The sequence below is a fragment of the Staurois parvus genome, unplaced genomic scaffold (assembly GCF_062004578.1).
Source record: "Staurois parvus isolate SC_StPar_1 unplaced genomic scaffold, SC_StPar_1.0 ptg001137l, whole genome shotgun sequence".
In the NCBI taxonomy this organism is placed as follows: Eukaryota; Metazoa; Chordata; class Amphibia; order Anura; family Ranidae; genus Staurois; species Staurois parvus.
This window is the reverse complement of record NW_028318933.1, coordinates 1097939-1114729: the sequence shown is the minus strand read 5'-3', so window position 1 is coordinate 1114729 and position 16791 is coordinate 1097939. Positions and strand designations below refer to the sequence as shown.

Here is a 16791-nt window from a genome sequence, read left to right as displayed (position 1 = left end):
GATTCTTATGACTTTCCGCTCTTCTCACTGCTCCCTGCTATTCTCAGTGACGTTTATGACTTTGCCAAATTGTCTTAGATTCAATAAATTTATCGAGCCAATTCTCTAACTAATAAAATTTACAAGGTCAACGAACGTACTTTTTTTTTTGAGACTCAATGAATATGACTGTTGGAAGTCTCTATTCCCAAAAAAACAATCTGAGGAGTTAAAGGGTAACTAAAGTTTGTTTTCAAGGAGGAAATATTGTGAGACACTGTTGTATGGACTTTTTTTTTCCCCTTCCTCTAGCAACTGTCTGTATGTCAGACGAGTCAATTACTAATGACTAGATGCTGAGTCGAGAAATCACTTTCATCCAGGAGGAGAAAGGAACAATAAAAGCATAATCCTTGTGCGGCTCTACTAAGGAAGCACAATGACAAAAAATGGCGCCCTCCCACACGTACATATGAAACGTTACACAAAACAAGATTTTTAAACCACTAATGCACATTAATAAAAATATTTACATTCACAGTTTACAAGTCTTAAAAAAAAAAGAAAAAAGAAAAACGAAAAAACAATTACAGATTCCCTTTAAAGCAACCTACGTGTTCTGCCGGAACATGAATACGGCACATAATTAGAGTACTCTTGCAAGTCCATGATACTGTCATTTGCACCTAAAGTTACATTTTCAGGACAGGGTAAACCTTTGTGTGTCCTTTGCAATGCTTGGACTGAGAAGAAGGGTGAAGACCACGAACGCTTTTCCTGAAAATTTAAAGTGGTTGTAAACCCTTACATACACTCACCGACAGGGTGGATAAAAATCAATGATTTAAAAATAAATAAATAAAAAAAATCAGATTTTATTTAAATCGGATTTTTTTAATTTAAATTGGATTTTTTTTAATTTAAATTGGATTTTTTTTATTTAAATCAGATTTTTTTAAATAAAATGCTTTTTGAGGAAAATATATTACCATCCAAAGGTTATTCCGACATGAAATAAAGATTCATTTTTTAATTATGTAGAATAAGGCTGTATATGTTTAATTTTTTTGGTAAATAAATTCCATGAATCCATTCACAATGTCATGCTCTTCCAGAGGTTTTTGTAAGATTATTGGGCAGTTTCTCTGCCTACAAGATATTATCACAGATGCTTCGTTTACTTTTGCAGTTCTCAAAACTGAATTTGACTCAGCGGAGATCACATGCCTCTTCTTCACAGCAAAAATGTTATAACATGAACAGAGTTAAGAAAAAGACCTTCATCCTAACTTCTACAAACCTATGAATACAGAATCAACCCCTTCAGTGCGAAGTTTCAAGAAGTTCAGTGAATAGAATAGAAACAATATTTTTCTGATTGTTTGGAGTGGAATAGATCTGCACAAGAAGAAAGTGACACTAAGTGTGAGGAGGAAGGGGCTGACAGTCTAAGTTTCTTAAAATATATATATTTTGTTTAGCCAAATTAGTTACCAAACATGGATGTTTAAGCAAATCACATATGCTGGAATGTTATTGTTTCAGTTGAATAAATCTATTTAAATTGTTATTATTAAGGTAATGATTATTTTTCTCCTTCCTAAGTACAACAGAAAAGTTGTCCAAATATGAATGATTAACCTATTAAACTGGGGATAAAAAAACTAATATGAAAAGTTGTTATTCTAAAAATCTTCATCTACTTGTATATTAAAGTTATACCAGCAAGAATTAGTCTTTATGTACAAAACTAGGATTTAAATCAAGCCTTACTGACTAGTGATTTAAATCGTGATTTAAATCAGTTTGATTTAAATCAAATCCACCCTGATCACCGGCCTCTTTATTAGGTACACCTGTTCAATTGCTTGGTAACACAAATTGCGAATCAGCCAATCACATGGTAGCACATCAATGCATTTAGGCATCTAGATGTGGTGAAGACGACTTGCTAAAGTTCAAGCCGAGCATCAGAATGGGGAAGAAAGGGGATTTAAGTGGCTCTGAACGTGGCATGGTTGTTAGTGCCAGACAGGCTGGTCTCAGTATTTCAAAAACTGCTGATCTCCTGGGATTTTCATGCACAACCATCTCTAGGGTTTACAGAGAATGGTCAAAAAAAGAAAAAATACCCAGTCTCGTTCGAGATGATAGAAAGGCAATAGTAACTCAAATAACCACTCATTACAATCAAGGTATGCAGAATACCATCTCTGAACGCACAACACGTCAAACCTTGAAGCAGATGGGCTACAGCAGCAGAAGACTACACCGGGTAGCAAGTTGTACTTAATAAAGTGGTCGGTGAGTGAATACCCAGTAACGTGACTGGCCTCAGGTGATACACAGAATAAAAAAAATCCTTCTACATAAGTTGTACCCGTTTATTTAGTCTTCTCTACAGCCATTGAAAGCCCAAAACTTATAAAGCTTGTCTGAGCAGTCAGAAAACAGAGGGTGGAGAGCTGAAATTACAAACTGCAGCATAGCTCAGTGAGGAGAGCTCTGAGAGGGGATTGCAGGGAAGAACGCCCCCCCCCCCAATCACAAAGAACCAGAGCTGAGACTGTCAATCACAGGGTGTGTTGGAGTTCTGACCTCTGTCACCTTTTTACCTCTTGGTATCAGGAAAACTTGTCAAAAGTGATTCATGCTGATAGAGGAACAAAACAGCAGACAGAAATGACACTTAGTGCTCTTAATTGAGACAAGCGCACACTATAGAAGGATATGCTTTGTTCATATTTCATGTCTGAGGTTTACAACCACTTTAATGCAACCTATGTGTTCTGCAGGACATATGGAACATGAATACGGCAAATTAAAAGAGTGCACCTGCAACAACACAGTTCAGTGCTGTCCATGATATATATATATATATATATATATATATATATATATATATATTAATTTGAACCAAGAGTTACATTTTCAGGACAAGCTAAACCTTTGAGTGTGCTTGGTCTGAGAATAACCTGCAAAAGCTTGTCCTGAAAATGTAGAATTTAGTGCAGATTTTTAAAAAATGTCATGGATAGTACTCAACGGAGTTGTAACAGATCTAATAAAATGTGCAAAAATGTCTAAATATATATATATATTTTTTTACAAAAACAATTCATAGGAGAAACATAGAACCTGCCATTTCTGATCTCTGCTTCTGAAGAGGCTAGTTGTCTGTCATTCTGATTCTCTTGCTTAAAGCGGTATTATACTCTAAACCAAAAACATAATCTATTGCTGCTTACCAGTCATTACATGTGGTGGCTGCATTCGTTTTCTTTTTTTAGGCATACTTTCAATGTTTTCCACCTAGAAATAATGCAAATAACACACTTCTTGTCCCCAGGTGGCTACGCACACCCCTCCACTATATCTTTACATGGAGGATGGATGGAATGAGTAGTAGTCTTCTCCTCTTTTCACCTGTTGATGTGGCCAGTAACACACCTCCTGTATTAGAGAGCCCCCACTCTGGATGAAGGAGGACAGGGGGCACCTTTAAACAGCAGCATTGTCGGTCTGGGGGGGGGGGTACGGGGGTCCCCAGGTGGCTACGGACACCCCTAAACTATATCATTACATGGAGGATGGATGGAATGAGTAGCAGTCTTCCCCTCTTTTCACCTGTTGATGTGGCCAGTAACACACCGCTTGTATTAGAGAGCCCCCACTCTGGATGAAGGAGGACGGGGGCACTTTTGGACAGCAGCATTGTCGGTCGGGGGGGGGGGGGGTACGGGGGTCCCCAGGTGGCTACGGACACCCCTCCACTATATTATTACATGGAGGATGGATGGAATGAGTAGTGGTTTTCTCCTGTTTTTGCTTGTAGATCTGGCCAGTAACACCTCCTGTATTAGAGAGCCCCCACTGTGGATGGAGGATGGGGGGGGGCACCTTTGGACAGCAGCATTGTTGGTCGGGGGGGGTTACGGGGGTCCCCAGGTGGCTACTCACACCCTCCACTATATCAATACATGGAGGATGGATGGAATGAGTAGTAGTTTTCTCCTGTTTTTGCTTGTAGATCTGGCCAGTAACACACCTCCTGTATTAGAGAGCCCCCACTCTGGATGAAGGAGTACGGGGGGGGGCACCTTTGGACAGCAGCATCGTTGGTCTGGAGGGGGGGTCCCCAGGTGGCTACGCACACCCCTCCACTATATCATTACATGGAGGATGGATAGAATGAATAGTAGTTTTCTCCTGTTTTTGCTTGTGGATCTGGCCAGTAACACACCTCCTGTATTAGAGAACCCCCACTCTGGATGAAGGAGTACAGGGGGGGGGCACCTTTGGACGGCAGCATTGTCAGTCTGGGGGGGGGGGGGTTACGAGGATTGTTAGATGTACTGTATCAGAATATTTAGATACACTAACAAATTAAAGCTGAACTCCAGCCCACTCTTTAAATGCAGTTACAGCAAAACTGTATCCTTTTATAATAAAGTTTTTACGGGAAAGCTGATCATTGTAAGCACCCCAATCAGTGGTAAATGGCTTGTCGCAAGCCTGTAAACTGGTAAATCTGGAAGGGAGCTTGTTCTTTTGAAAAACAACTTACTGCCCAGATCACTAGGTGAAAAGTAAGGCCTAAAAAGAAAACAAATTGCAGCCAACACATCTAAGAATTGGTAAGCTGTCATATAATAAATCTGTACTTTTGGGTTTAATATGGCTATAAAGAGACCCTGATAAATTTAATTTTTCAACAAAAGTTTTCCAGAAAATTGAATGAGCATTTAGGGCCCGTTTAGATCTTTGCTTAAGTGTTTAGGTTCTTTTTGTTTTTAGCATTGGGCAGGTGTGCCGTTATGCACCAACATGCATTTCCTTTGTGTGTAGACATGCATTTTAACCCGTGTTGACAATGGTTTTTTTGAATGTAGTAAATTGATGGCACTACATAAGTGCCTGTAATAAATAAATGTTACCGACGCATCAAAACACATTTTGATGATTGCCATTTACTTCTAGGGGCCTCATAATGCACTAAAATGCAAAAAAAAGTAAAATGTATATTTCAAAAGCACTGCACTGCAGCCCTGGGTTTGAAACGGGCACTATTTTTAAAGGAAACTCAACAGTATAAATGGGCCCGTAACATATTTGATGAATGCTATTAAACTGTAAAAGCCTTCATGTAGATATTTAAAAAAGCCCTGAGACTGTTGTTGGGGGCCGCCATCTTGAATGTGCTATCAGCAATCCCAGCACACTCAAGCTGTCAATTTGTGTTTACCTTTATTCTTTTTAAGTTGGTGACAGGGTCTCTTTAAATACTTTGGGGCTGATTTATTAAAACTGGAGAGTGCAAAATATGGCGTAGCTGTGCATGGTAGCCAATCAGCTTCTAACTTCAGGTTTTTCAATTTGAGTCTTTAACCAAGAACAGAAGGGCCCTGACTTTTCTCCGCCTTTCTAATCAGCATATTTATTTCAGGTCAGTTACTCAGATAGCACCGAACAAAACCAAAAAAAATAAAAAATTTGGCATCTGGGATCAAATTATTACTAGCCCAGGAAAAGGCAGTACACTAAACAATACAACATTTTACCAGCAATCCAATCAGATAAACAGCACAACAATAGCTAATTCACAAAATTTAGGTTAAAACAGAGATTTTTGTTGTATACATTTGAAAATACATGGGATGCCTCTCTGTCCCAATCAAAGCATGTCTGAAAAGTGTGGTCCATAACTCTAAATGACCGGAGCTCCCAAATTTGGGACATATATATACATATATAGCAATGAATAAATTGAAAGCAGGCTTACACTGAAGTTACCACTTGTCCTCCTTAATTACCAACTCTGGATTAATTTTTTTTTTTTAAATATCCCCCAAATTAAAAAAAAAAAAAAAAATCTAGCCCTGGTTGCAATACTCACCTTGCATCCAGAGCTAACCCCTGCAGTAACTTTTTTCACCTAAAGCATGTCCTCAGTCTTCTGGATTGAATGGTGCTCAGCATATTGACCTGGAAGACTGAGGAAAGACTGTGAATGTAGAACTTCCAGTGCCTGTCCCTTGAGCGGGGTACCCTTCATTTGCAGTGTATTGATGGATATGGGTGGTAATCACATCAGTAACTCTCTTTGAGCCATCTGCTGGGAGAAGAGGACCCAGTATGTGACCATTCAGAATCAATCAGGAAAAGATAAGAAGTGTAAAAGAACAAGCAGAACATATGGCTAGAGAGAGCTTCAAGAAGGTGTGTGTGATTGTGGGGGGGTTCATCCCAGAGCTCCGAGTTGGGCTTTAAAGGTTTTGCAACACAGTAGGAGCACAGGCTAAGTTTTCTGTTGGCTGACGTCGTCTAAACTAGTTTTCCACACTGACCCTTACAAAGGAGTGATAGAGATTGATGATCATCAAATCTTCCAGGTCTTGTTCTCAATGGCTTTCAAATGCTATGCTATGTGGTTTCAGGAGGAGCTGCCTGGACACTACAGGTAATATTATTTACAACAACCTTTTTCAACCAAGGTTCCAAGGCACCCTTGGGTGTCTTCTGGGTTCTTCAAGGATGCCTTAACACAATACCTAGGAATCACCTCAAATTGCCCAAAAATGATCAACAAGCCGGCAGGTGGACCAAGCCTACCTGTTATGTTACGCAAAGCCACGTTTTAATTGCACAGCATGACAACCTTGGGTACTATGCAGGCCAGCTACCGGCATTCTAACAACCAATTTTGTCATAAGTTGATGAGGACATTGGGCGCCAGTGGACATCCTTTTCTTTTCTTCATCAGCATTGGGGTCACATTCGCAAAGTGAGGAAGAGAGAACGAGGAAGAAGAGAAATGCTGGAATACTAGTCAGTACCAGTGTAAAAAGGTGTGTTTGCTTTGTAAAAAATAAATCACCTCTAATGTTGCCTATCCTACGGGCATGGCTCTACTGCAATATGTAAAACTTCTAGTTTAGTTTTTTACATTTTAGAATGGGGTGCCTTGGAACTTTCTTAGCTTTGAGAATGTTCATAATTATAAAGGGTGACTCGACTGAAAAAAGATTGAGAAACACTGCTTTAGAACAGGGGTCTCCAAACTTTCCAAAGGGCCAGTTTACTGTCCTTCAGACTTTGAAGAGGCTGGACTGTGGCCACTGTCAGTAGAAAATGTACTAGGAGTAAACAATGCCCCATTCATTGGTAGCCGTGAGAGGAATACCATTGTTGGTATCAAGGTAAGGAATAGTACCCCATCATTGGGAGGAATGGTGCCCCAATTGCTGGTGTCAGTGGAGGGGAAGAGTGCCGTTGCATTGCAGGGAAAAAGGCTTCAAGGGCCAGATAAAGGCAAGCAAAGGGCCACATCCAGCCCGCAGGCCACAATTTGGAGATCACTGCTTAAGAATATAGTGTAAGGCAGGGGTAGGCAACCTTAAAGAGGTAAAGATCTACCTGAACAACATGAGAGAAGTCAAAGATCACCAACAACAGTGTCGGCCAGTGTCACCTCCTCACACCTGATTTAAACCTTTAATTGCTTTACTATCGTGCCACAATCCCATGCATTGCACAGCAATCATGGGTTTAAATCAGGTGCTGATGAGGCATGCATATATCGCCTCCTCACCACCTATGAAACACACAAAAAAAGTGTGTGTGTGGTGTTTAAAACCCTGTGGTTTAGTCACGGTGTTACCATCCCCAATCCCTACCCCCTTAGCTGCTGAAGCAGCAGTCAAAGGTGTACACATGCCGCAGCAGATATTGTACCCCGTTACTTTTGGTGGGTGCTACCACCTGTCAATCGAGACCCATTCAAAAAAATAGGGCCACTCAGCAGGGTCCCCGAAACTACATGCTTCTGCATGGTCCAAAGTGTGAGGGAGGGGGGCAGGTGGTGAGAAAGCAACATACCGATGGCTGTTTAACCCCTTGTTTGCTGTACTGCACAAGGTTGCAGGGCTGCCTCATTCACTTGAATGGGTCATGCTTGGAAGGTGCTACACCCTCCAACCATGACAGGGCGTAGGAGCCAGCGCTACAGAGGAGACAACTTATGTGGTGGCTCTTGCTCCTTACTACAGCTCCAATTTTACAAGTAGTCTCTCTGCATTGCACTCTAATTTATGTTGTTGGATGGTGGGTCAGCAAGCCCAGATCATGATTTACCAGTCACCTGCCCAAGATCTACAAGATGCGCCTGGTGAAAGGGATACTGGAGATAGGCAATGTAGTTGTCTTTCAGAGGCAGTCAAGTTGCATCAGTTGAGGCTTGTTCACACCAGGTGTGTTGAATTGGGTTGATGCAAGTTGATCAATGCAGGCTCAAAGCAAAGAAACAGCAAAAACAACTGCTGTCTGTACCTGGTTCATACCATATATATTAGCGTGCTCTCGCTGGAGTAAGGGGGTCTTTAGAGATACTTTTGAGATGATTCATATTTAGCTAACAGGTGCAGTTAACCTGCAGTTGACCTCCTTCTGACCTGCTTTAAACTTCTTTTGCATTCCCATAGACTTGTTTGGGGAGAAAAGCTATTCTGACACGAACAAAAGCCCATCAACACCAACCTTAATGAAAGCACTCACAAGCATTCCGATTCCATAATCCTTGCAAGGCATTTGTTAGGTAACAAGAAAGAACTCCATGCACCCTCTTTTGATGCCTTCACATACAAGGTCTTCTATAAATAAAGCCTTCTGTAGCAGTTACACCGTAAATGTACAGCAGCAATATAAGCCCTTCACCAGAGCAATGGCATATAAATGTATAATATAAATTGTGTATTTATTGCACTGTCTGGCCTTGTGTCTGCACCGTAATCAGATGCAGATTGCTGGTGCATGGAATGCTCCGTCAATACATAGCAATATACTATAAAATAAAGCTTTGGGCCACAAACAGGCCTGTTATTACAGTGGGACTCATAAATCAGGTTAACCCATGGACGTTAGGTCTTTATCAACACAAACTTAAACTGCAAAAAGAGAACGTAAAAACCGGTGCTGAAAAAAAATGTTTGTGCCTGAAGAGGGATCAAAGAGTCATCGGCAAAATGTCTAAACTATCAATAATGGAACTTTCCAGGACAACACTGTGACCTCTTCACACATGGTAAATTTGTACCCCCCCCCCCCCCCAAATCAGGAACTTTAAAGTGTGTACGTGCATGTCCAGTTTAGTCAAGAACACCTGTGATTCCCCCCCAAAATGTGTTCTTTTAAGCAAATGACAACTGCAGCTTGAATGGTCAGGCTCTGGCCTACCCCTTGTGCCTCTCAAATATCCACTAAGTGTAATAGTCAGCCTTGTTGGCCAACAGGGAGCTGCAGAAATGGTAGGAAATGGGGCAGAGTGTTTGCATTCAAGCTCTGGTCAGTATTTTCCTTCTAGTGATTCCTGAACTATTGGATATTTGGGACATTCATACAGACGCCTGGATGTGGTGATATGGTGGAGGTTAGTCCCAAAGTCTGGAAAATCAATCAATTTCAGATGAATCCACATAGGAAGGTTTTCTATCTAAGAAAGGTATTAGCATTATCTGCTCTTGGACAGTCACACCTTAAAGCCACAACATGTGATTACATGCCAAATGACTGAGTTCAGGTATTTGCAGTGAAGGGTATAGTTTATACTACAGCTTACAAAGACATTTTCAGACAACCGAGCACTTCCAACCCTATAGAAACAAAAAGCCCTCTTCTGTTCGAGCATGACTGAGCCTGTGTGCACCAAGCCAGCTCAATAAAGATATGGTTTGATGAGTATGATGTAGAGGAACTCTTGTGGCCTGCACAGAGCTCTGACCTCAACCCTACTGAACCCTTTGGGGGATAAATCAGAATGCTAACTGCAAGCCAGTCCTCTCATCCAACATCAGAACCTGTCCCCATAAATGCTCTTTTGACTTACCGGGCACATATTTCCACAGACACACACCAAAATCTTGTGGAACACCTTCACAGAAGGTTGGAGGCTGCTCTCATTGCAATAACTGCTGCTATAACTGCAACATGTAATGCCCACAGTTTTAGAATGGGATGTCAACCAATCTCATATAGGAGTGATGGTCAACTTTTGGCCATATAGTGTATAAGTAGGTAACATTGGAGTAGAGAAAAACTTGCCCAAACACGAAATGTGGGTCCAGATTCTGAGAGTCAGGCCCTCTAAAAAACCAAGCTAGTTAATGTACAACTGCTTATCCATGATCTCAACCCTGTTTTCACCCATTTTATGCACACTGAATTCAATCTTACTCCCATAACCACTCAATAAACCCAACTAAGTTATCATAATATACAAAAAGCACAATAAAGAGGGTTCATTATTTGGTGTAGTTAGCAAGCCGATTTTAAGGGAATATGAAAACTGGACAAAATCACAAATAGTGCTGCAGATCAGTATTCACAATGAATTGCAGTTCTATTCAATGCCTTAATCTTGTAAGCTGAACCCTCTGACAAAGTGTGGGAGAGATTCATACCAAATGAGGGGCCTGAATCTTTATGCATCTTAATTACATTAGGGATATTGCAATGGATAAATGCATAAATTGTAACTGGAATTTTTTTTCTACTTATTGGTCTCCTAACTTCCAAATGAAAGGACATTTTGATAAAACCCAACATGGAATATGTATGAAGCTGAAAACCTATTACGAAGCCGAACATGCCATGAGGACACTCCTTTAAATACCGAAAGCATGCCTCACTCCCTGGAGCATTTCAGTTGTGAGCATTTTAAATGTATTTTATTTTTCATCTGTCCTACCAATGGTGCAGTGCTCTCCATTCCAGCCGGGGCTGCATTCGCATTTGCCATCTCGGCACGTTCCATGCTCGTTGCATCGTGGATGACAGGCCCTCTGATCACAAGCAGTTCCCATCCAACCCTCGTCGCAGCGACAGCTGCCTCCGATACACATGCCATGACCTCCACAATCCGCTGCACAGATTTCTGTTGGAGAGCAGAAAGAATGCAAATTTAATATGAAAATAATAACCAAAGTGGGACTCAAGAAAAATAGTTTCCAACAGTTGAGAGTTTTATTGATATCTTTGATCCAGAGGAAAGGTTTTACCCTCATATTCTATCAACAGAAGTTGGAAATGTTTCCAACACCTAAAACATTTTGCAGAGATTTTAACGCTTTCAAACATAAAAAATAGTTTGTCTTGACTCAATTTAATGATGAAAAACAACAAAAAAAACATAACCATATACTAATGTAGAATCAGATCCAGGATAATTTTTGAATGCCTTTAATCTTGCAAAGACTTCAGTAACACACATGGGAAATTAATGAACAACAATTTTGAGTATCCTTGCTCTTTAGTTTGGTGTGAAGGAAACCAAGTGGCCTCCACAGAGCCCTAACCCTCAACTCTACCAAACAATTTTGTGACTAAAAACACCCATTGCAAGCCAGGTCTTCTTGTCCAACATCAGTACCTGACCTCACAAATGCTCTTTTGGCTGACTGGGCACCAATACAAGAGACACACTCCAAAAATCTTGTGGAAAGAATTCCAAGAAGAGTGTAGGCTGTTAAAGACACAAAGGAAAGGAGTCAGGAAAGGCATCAAAAAATTACTGGCCATGGTTTAGGAAAAGGATGTCCACCAAGCTCAGTTAGGCGATTTGGTAATACAGTGAAACTAGACAGCTAAAGAAGGAAAAAAGGCATTTCTTTACAACCCAATACGAAATGTACAAGATATTTAAAGGAAAAAAAAAAAAAGCAGCATGGAATGTCATCGTGAAACTCCGGACAAGAATTGTCTAGTTACTACTAGAAAAATATCAAAGAAAGGGCATTTTTCAAATAAAAGAGTGAAATTGACTGTGATTAAAACTCAGGATGTCCGCTGTGGGTTACAATAGTCCAGATATGAGAAAGGAAATTAAAAAAAAAAAAAGTTTTTTTTACAAATCCTTAATCAATAACACCACAGAGGATTACTAAAAAAAAAAAAAAACACATTATGTAGCAAAACGCACTTGATGCAGACGATCGATCAGAAGATGCTCTTTCTCCAAAACAAGTTTGGTGGGCAACACATGGGTAGTTTCCACATCAATACCTCTCCATATGTATTGTAAGAGAGAAAGAATTCCTGTAGCTCATAGCACTAATCCTCTCAGACAATAAGAATCTTATAAGACGATTACAAAGAAGAGAGAAGAGAAAGGGAGAGTGAAGTCGGGACTGAAATTGTGAAGGTCTTTCTTGATTGATTTGCCTATTTATTGCCTAATTCTGTCACACCGAAAAAGCTTTTGTGCCAGGCAAATCCGAAAGGGAGAGTTGGGAAGGGTGGGCAACAAAATCTCCTCTGCTGAATGTTACAGAAGTCATATTTAATTAAAAACTGGTTAAGTGTGAAAACAATGCGAGGAAAAATCAGTGATAATGCAGTCGAGAGCTGCAAAGTCTGTTTTGTAGCTTGTTAACCTGCCATCCTGACTGAATTTCATTTTTTTTTTCTCTAAACCCTATGTTCTCAAGAGAATATTTTGCTCATCTCAAAGGTATGCAGGCTCTGACAAGTCTACATTTGTATGCAAAAAATGAAATGCAAGAGGACCTTCCTACTGTTAACTGCTACTAGGCTTAAAATGGAAGGGGAGACAAACAGAACTGAAAAAAAAAAAATCGCTCTAAAACAAGGAACACTATAGGTGCAGCAACTATCAGCAGCTGGTATGTCTGGCCACAACCTGTACACCAAACAACATTATTGTAAAAACAGATACAAGTGTGCTGAAACCCAGGTTGAGAGGTCAAAGGTATAATTGATAGTCTTGAAATTTTCTTGAATGCAAGTAGAAAAAAAAAACATGTTTTAAAATCCATTCACAACTTCTTACAAAGATAATTAATAACAGAAAAAAAACCTGAGTCTTTTTCGACTTACCTGAATCTGCCGTCACTTGACCCCATACCCTGCCTCTTCTGGGAGTGAAGGTTGGTGAACCACCACTGCAATCCACCACTGACTCATCTTGTTCCCCCTTTGTCTTGAAGTCATCGTACTGCCATTGGGGTCTTTAGGACCTTGTGAGGACAGTGACCATGGACCAAATGAGAGGTGTCCAAGTCAACAGGCAGTAGTGTGGGCACTTGAAGGACTCTTCCACTCTGCAGTCCACACACAGAAGATTCAAGACCCAGCACATTACATAACCAGGGGCTGAAAGGAGCACTTGGGTCATTTATATTGCGTGTCCTTTACATCACTGGAGAGGTGGGTTAGGGTTCTGATTCTCCTGGGTAGGTGGTGGTGGGAAGGGTAGGTTCCTTGGCTTCAGTTATAAACACATGACAAATTATAAATGACAGGACTACCTTGTTGTTAATTGGGGTTTGCCCCCATTGTGGAGAGATAAAATTCTGCATCTGCCTCGGTTTAATGGGGAAGTAATGAAGGTGTATCTGCTCTTTGCAAACCTATGAAGTGACTTTTGTGGACTTCAGGACTACCTATATACCCCAATTAAATGCTGGTCTTTGATTCACGTTTTCAAGGTATTCTATATATAGGTGTTTTGATTACTCTCAGAGTGCATTTGCCTTTTGAACTGTGATTTTCTTTATCTGGTTAGACTATTGGTTTTAACAAGAGGGACTTTTCATATATTGAATTATGCTAAGGACATAATACAGAAGCATTATGAGTATCTGCTTTTCTAAGTAACATTGTTATAAAGAGAGGTCAACAACAGCAGCCTACAAATTTTCCTCAGCACAGGTTTCCTTGAATAAAAAAAAAAAGCAGCGTTTCCAAGACAACTAAAAATGTTTTCAATAAATAAAATTATTTTTTGCATCACAAAACAAATCTCACTGCCGCCTGGGAGCTTGGCCACCACCCTCCACCCCAGCCCTGTTGCAGGAACATCGCTGGCTCCACAAGCTGGAAAGTCAACACATTTCAAAAGCAAATGTTCACACAAAAAATTTTCCAGTTTCTACAGTATTTATTGAAGTGAAAATAAATTCTTCCACTTTTTGCATTGAAGCTTTATGACTAAGCACGCTATAGTGCGAACATGGCAAAGCATTCGATGATGACCCACTGTGATCATTTTATTTTGTACTTCAATAAATACTCCAGAACCTGTCAAGCATTGTACATAGACCCTCTTTTGTTGAAAAATTAATTTTACCATTTTGTTTTAATTTTTAGGCACTTTAGGTTTTATTTCAACTTGATAAAAAAATACAATATGCAATGTGCTTTAATATAGATGACTATTCACCTATTGACGTATTGCTAAGGTTCCACCCCCCCCCCCCCCCCCATGGGATGAATTTATGAATACTGAGAAATGTGCTACTGCACTTTCCTTTCATCTGTGCTGATAAGGGTTGAAACAATACAAGGCCATAAGAAATACCTGAGTATTACAAATTATTATGCATGCAAGGGCTGTGCATGGGGCACACTATCCGCAGTCTGGAGCACTAGGATCCTCTGATCTCCTGCTATCATCAAACATTAGTGAGAGCAGGCCCTTGAGGCTTGATCCATAGTTGGTGGAGTACAGTCCTGAATTGTTGACTGCATGCCATGAGAAAAAAGGAATGTAATCTGAGGTTTGTGCTTCACTAAAATGTCAAAACCTTCTTTAGCCTTACACCAAGAAAAAGGCTAAAACAGTCTAATCTGTTGGTAAGTACCACAAGGTATGCCCAACCAACATGAAGTCAGTGGGGAGAATGGAATATGTGGCTGTACAATGACTATACTTGTTTGAACGTGCATGACATTTTATATTGACCCGACATGATCCAAAGCTTGGTAAGTTTTTATTGCATTTGTAAACCCATTGGAGAGATGTTCCTTCATTTTCTGTGTGATCACCGGGACAGGAAAAGGACAGTTTCTAACAGCGACATAGACTGCAATAAAATCTGGGAAAGGGTTAAACCTCCTCAGTTTCCAATGTGGTCATTGAGACTGGAATGAAAAAAGATTTCCCCAGTGAGGACAGCAAAAAAGGTCCATATGTTGATTCATAATCTAGAAATAAAGCTTTACTTAAGGTGTCCTTTACATTCTTCTGTGTTGTGTTCTCCTGGAGCCCCTCTAATCCAAGCTTCACACTGAACAAAGGCCCATCCTACCGTCCATAACAGATGCCATCCATAACCAGCACCACATTTGATTAGTAATTTGCTCTCGTAGCTTATTGGATAGTTAGAGCAGAGACAAATTTAAGGTTGAATGGGGTCCCAGGCACCAGCACCACTTTTGCCTGTTTTATTTGCCCTCATTGCTTATTGGATGGTAAGAGCAAAGAATGATTTGGCGGGAGTAGGGTTCTAGGCATAGTAGCAGTTTTGCTCATCCCCCTTCTACTGACATTAATATGTACTGTAATAGCCACAAAGCAGCCACCTTATCTGCACTGGTATGGCCCTCTAAGACAAAAGTAGCCTACACATGCCAAAGACGTGACAATTAGGTATACAGCTTCACCCACTTCCTTTACCCCCTGCTTTACTGCAGGAGCAGGGGGCTGTAGCTAGGCTTTCTGGACCTGCACCAGGTCCTAGGCTCTAGGTTGTCCTGCTGACAAACTGCCTCTGGATGGGGGTGGATTGGAGGGGATTGCCAGGTGGACAAAAAAGCAGTACTCAAATGCTGCAAGCTCCAAAAGGTATGATTTATGTTTGGTTTTAGATTTGGACACACTGAGTAAAAGTAGGGTTATTAAAGCTAATGCAAAGTCAGAGCTTGGCATACAAGCCAAACTTTAGGCCAACAATCCGTGGATGACTCAAAATTTAAGATACCTGCAGACATTAGATGGCTCTCTGCCCTCTACCCTTCTTTAGAATAGACATAAACATACATGCTCAGTCTACAAGTTTAAAAAGCACTGAGCAATGCTCCAAATAAAATTTAGCCTAAAGGTTATCACATTGTTCCTGCCCATCCATCTACCGCCATCTTTAGAAGAAAGAAAAATGCACACGCACATTTCTCCTAAACTGAGTGATGCATGACTCTTTATAAGGAAGGCAGTAGCAAGCGGCTTTGCTCTAAGCCAGTTCTATTTTCTTCTATTAGAGCTGACCTGATTAGTATAGAAGCCCTCTACTGGGGTTTGGAGAGATAATGAGATAACAACACACAATAGGTCCTTAAGAGCAAAACTTAATTTGCCCAGTACAGTTTGCTTAACCCTTCGTGCATATTACAGTTTTAGAACAGGCCATCTATATAGCAGGTAATGCGAATTCAGGGTTTCCATGACAACCCACGTCTGCCTTTAGTAACTGACCGAAAAACCATGATAACCAGGAGGAAAGTCACTTCTACCCACTTGATCATTGTGTTTACCTGGCAATTCTCCGGGGACACAGTTATTAATACAGCGTATTTTCAGTAAACACTCATTTTTAGTCATTATTGCGATGTTTGCCTTAAATTAATTTCGGATGTGACTTTTATATTTTTTTCCAGCTCCTCCATAATTTGTTATGGTATTAAAGTCACCCATCAGTAAGGGTTCTAAATTATAAACTAAGCCCAGACTGTAAAAGAAGGAGATGAATATTTTTCTGTTGTCCAATGTCTTAAAACTACGTTGCAGACCTTTGAGCACTGCAAATATCTGACACCTGCTGCTAGGTCAAATACTTCCTTCCCGTCAGGAGCTTTGGTTCCTCCTGCAGGCCCCTAGGTCACTACAAGACTTAGGAGCCACCTAGAGGAATCACCATGAATGCTTGCTTGGAGCTATCATATGCTACTCTATTGACACTGCATAAATGTGGGCAGCACAGTGGCTTAGCAGTTAACACTTCTGCACACCTGCATGAAGTTTGC

At 40.5% G+C, this 16791-nt stretch overlaps 1 protein-coding gene across 1 annotated transcript in view; it reads right to left on the bottom strand.

The window, feature by feature from the left end:
- Positions 1 to 16791, bottom strand: part of LOC149439268 (teneurin-4-like) — a gene marked incomplete at its 3' end in the record, with an annotated part of 229179 nt that overhangs the window by 65271 nt on the left and 147117 nt on the right. The window contains exon 9 of the mRNA XM_089659238.1: positions 10721 to 10906. Coding sequence (XP_089515364.1) covers positions 10721 to 10906 — 186 coding nt within the window. The remainder of the gene's footprint in view (positions 1 to 10720; positions 10907 to 16791) is intronic.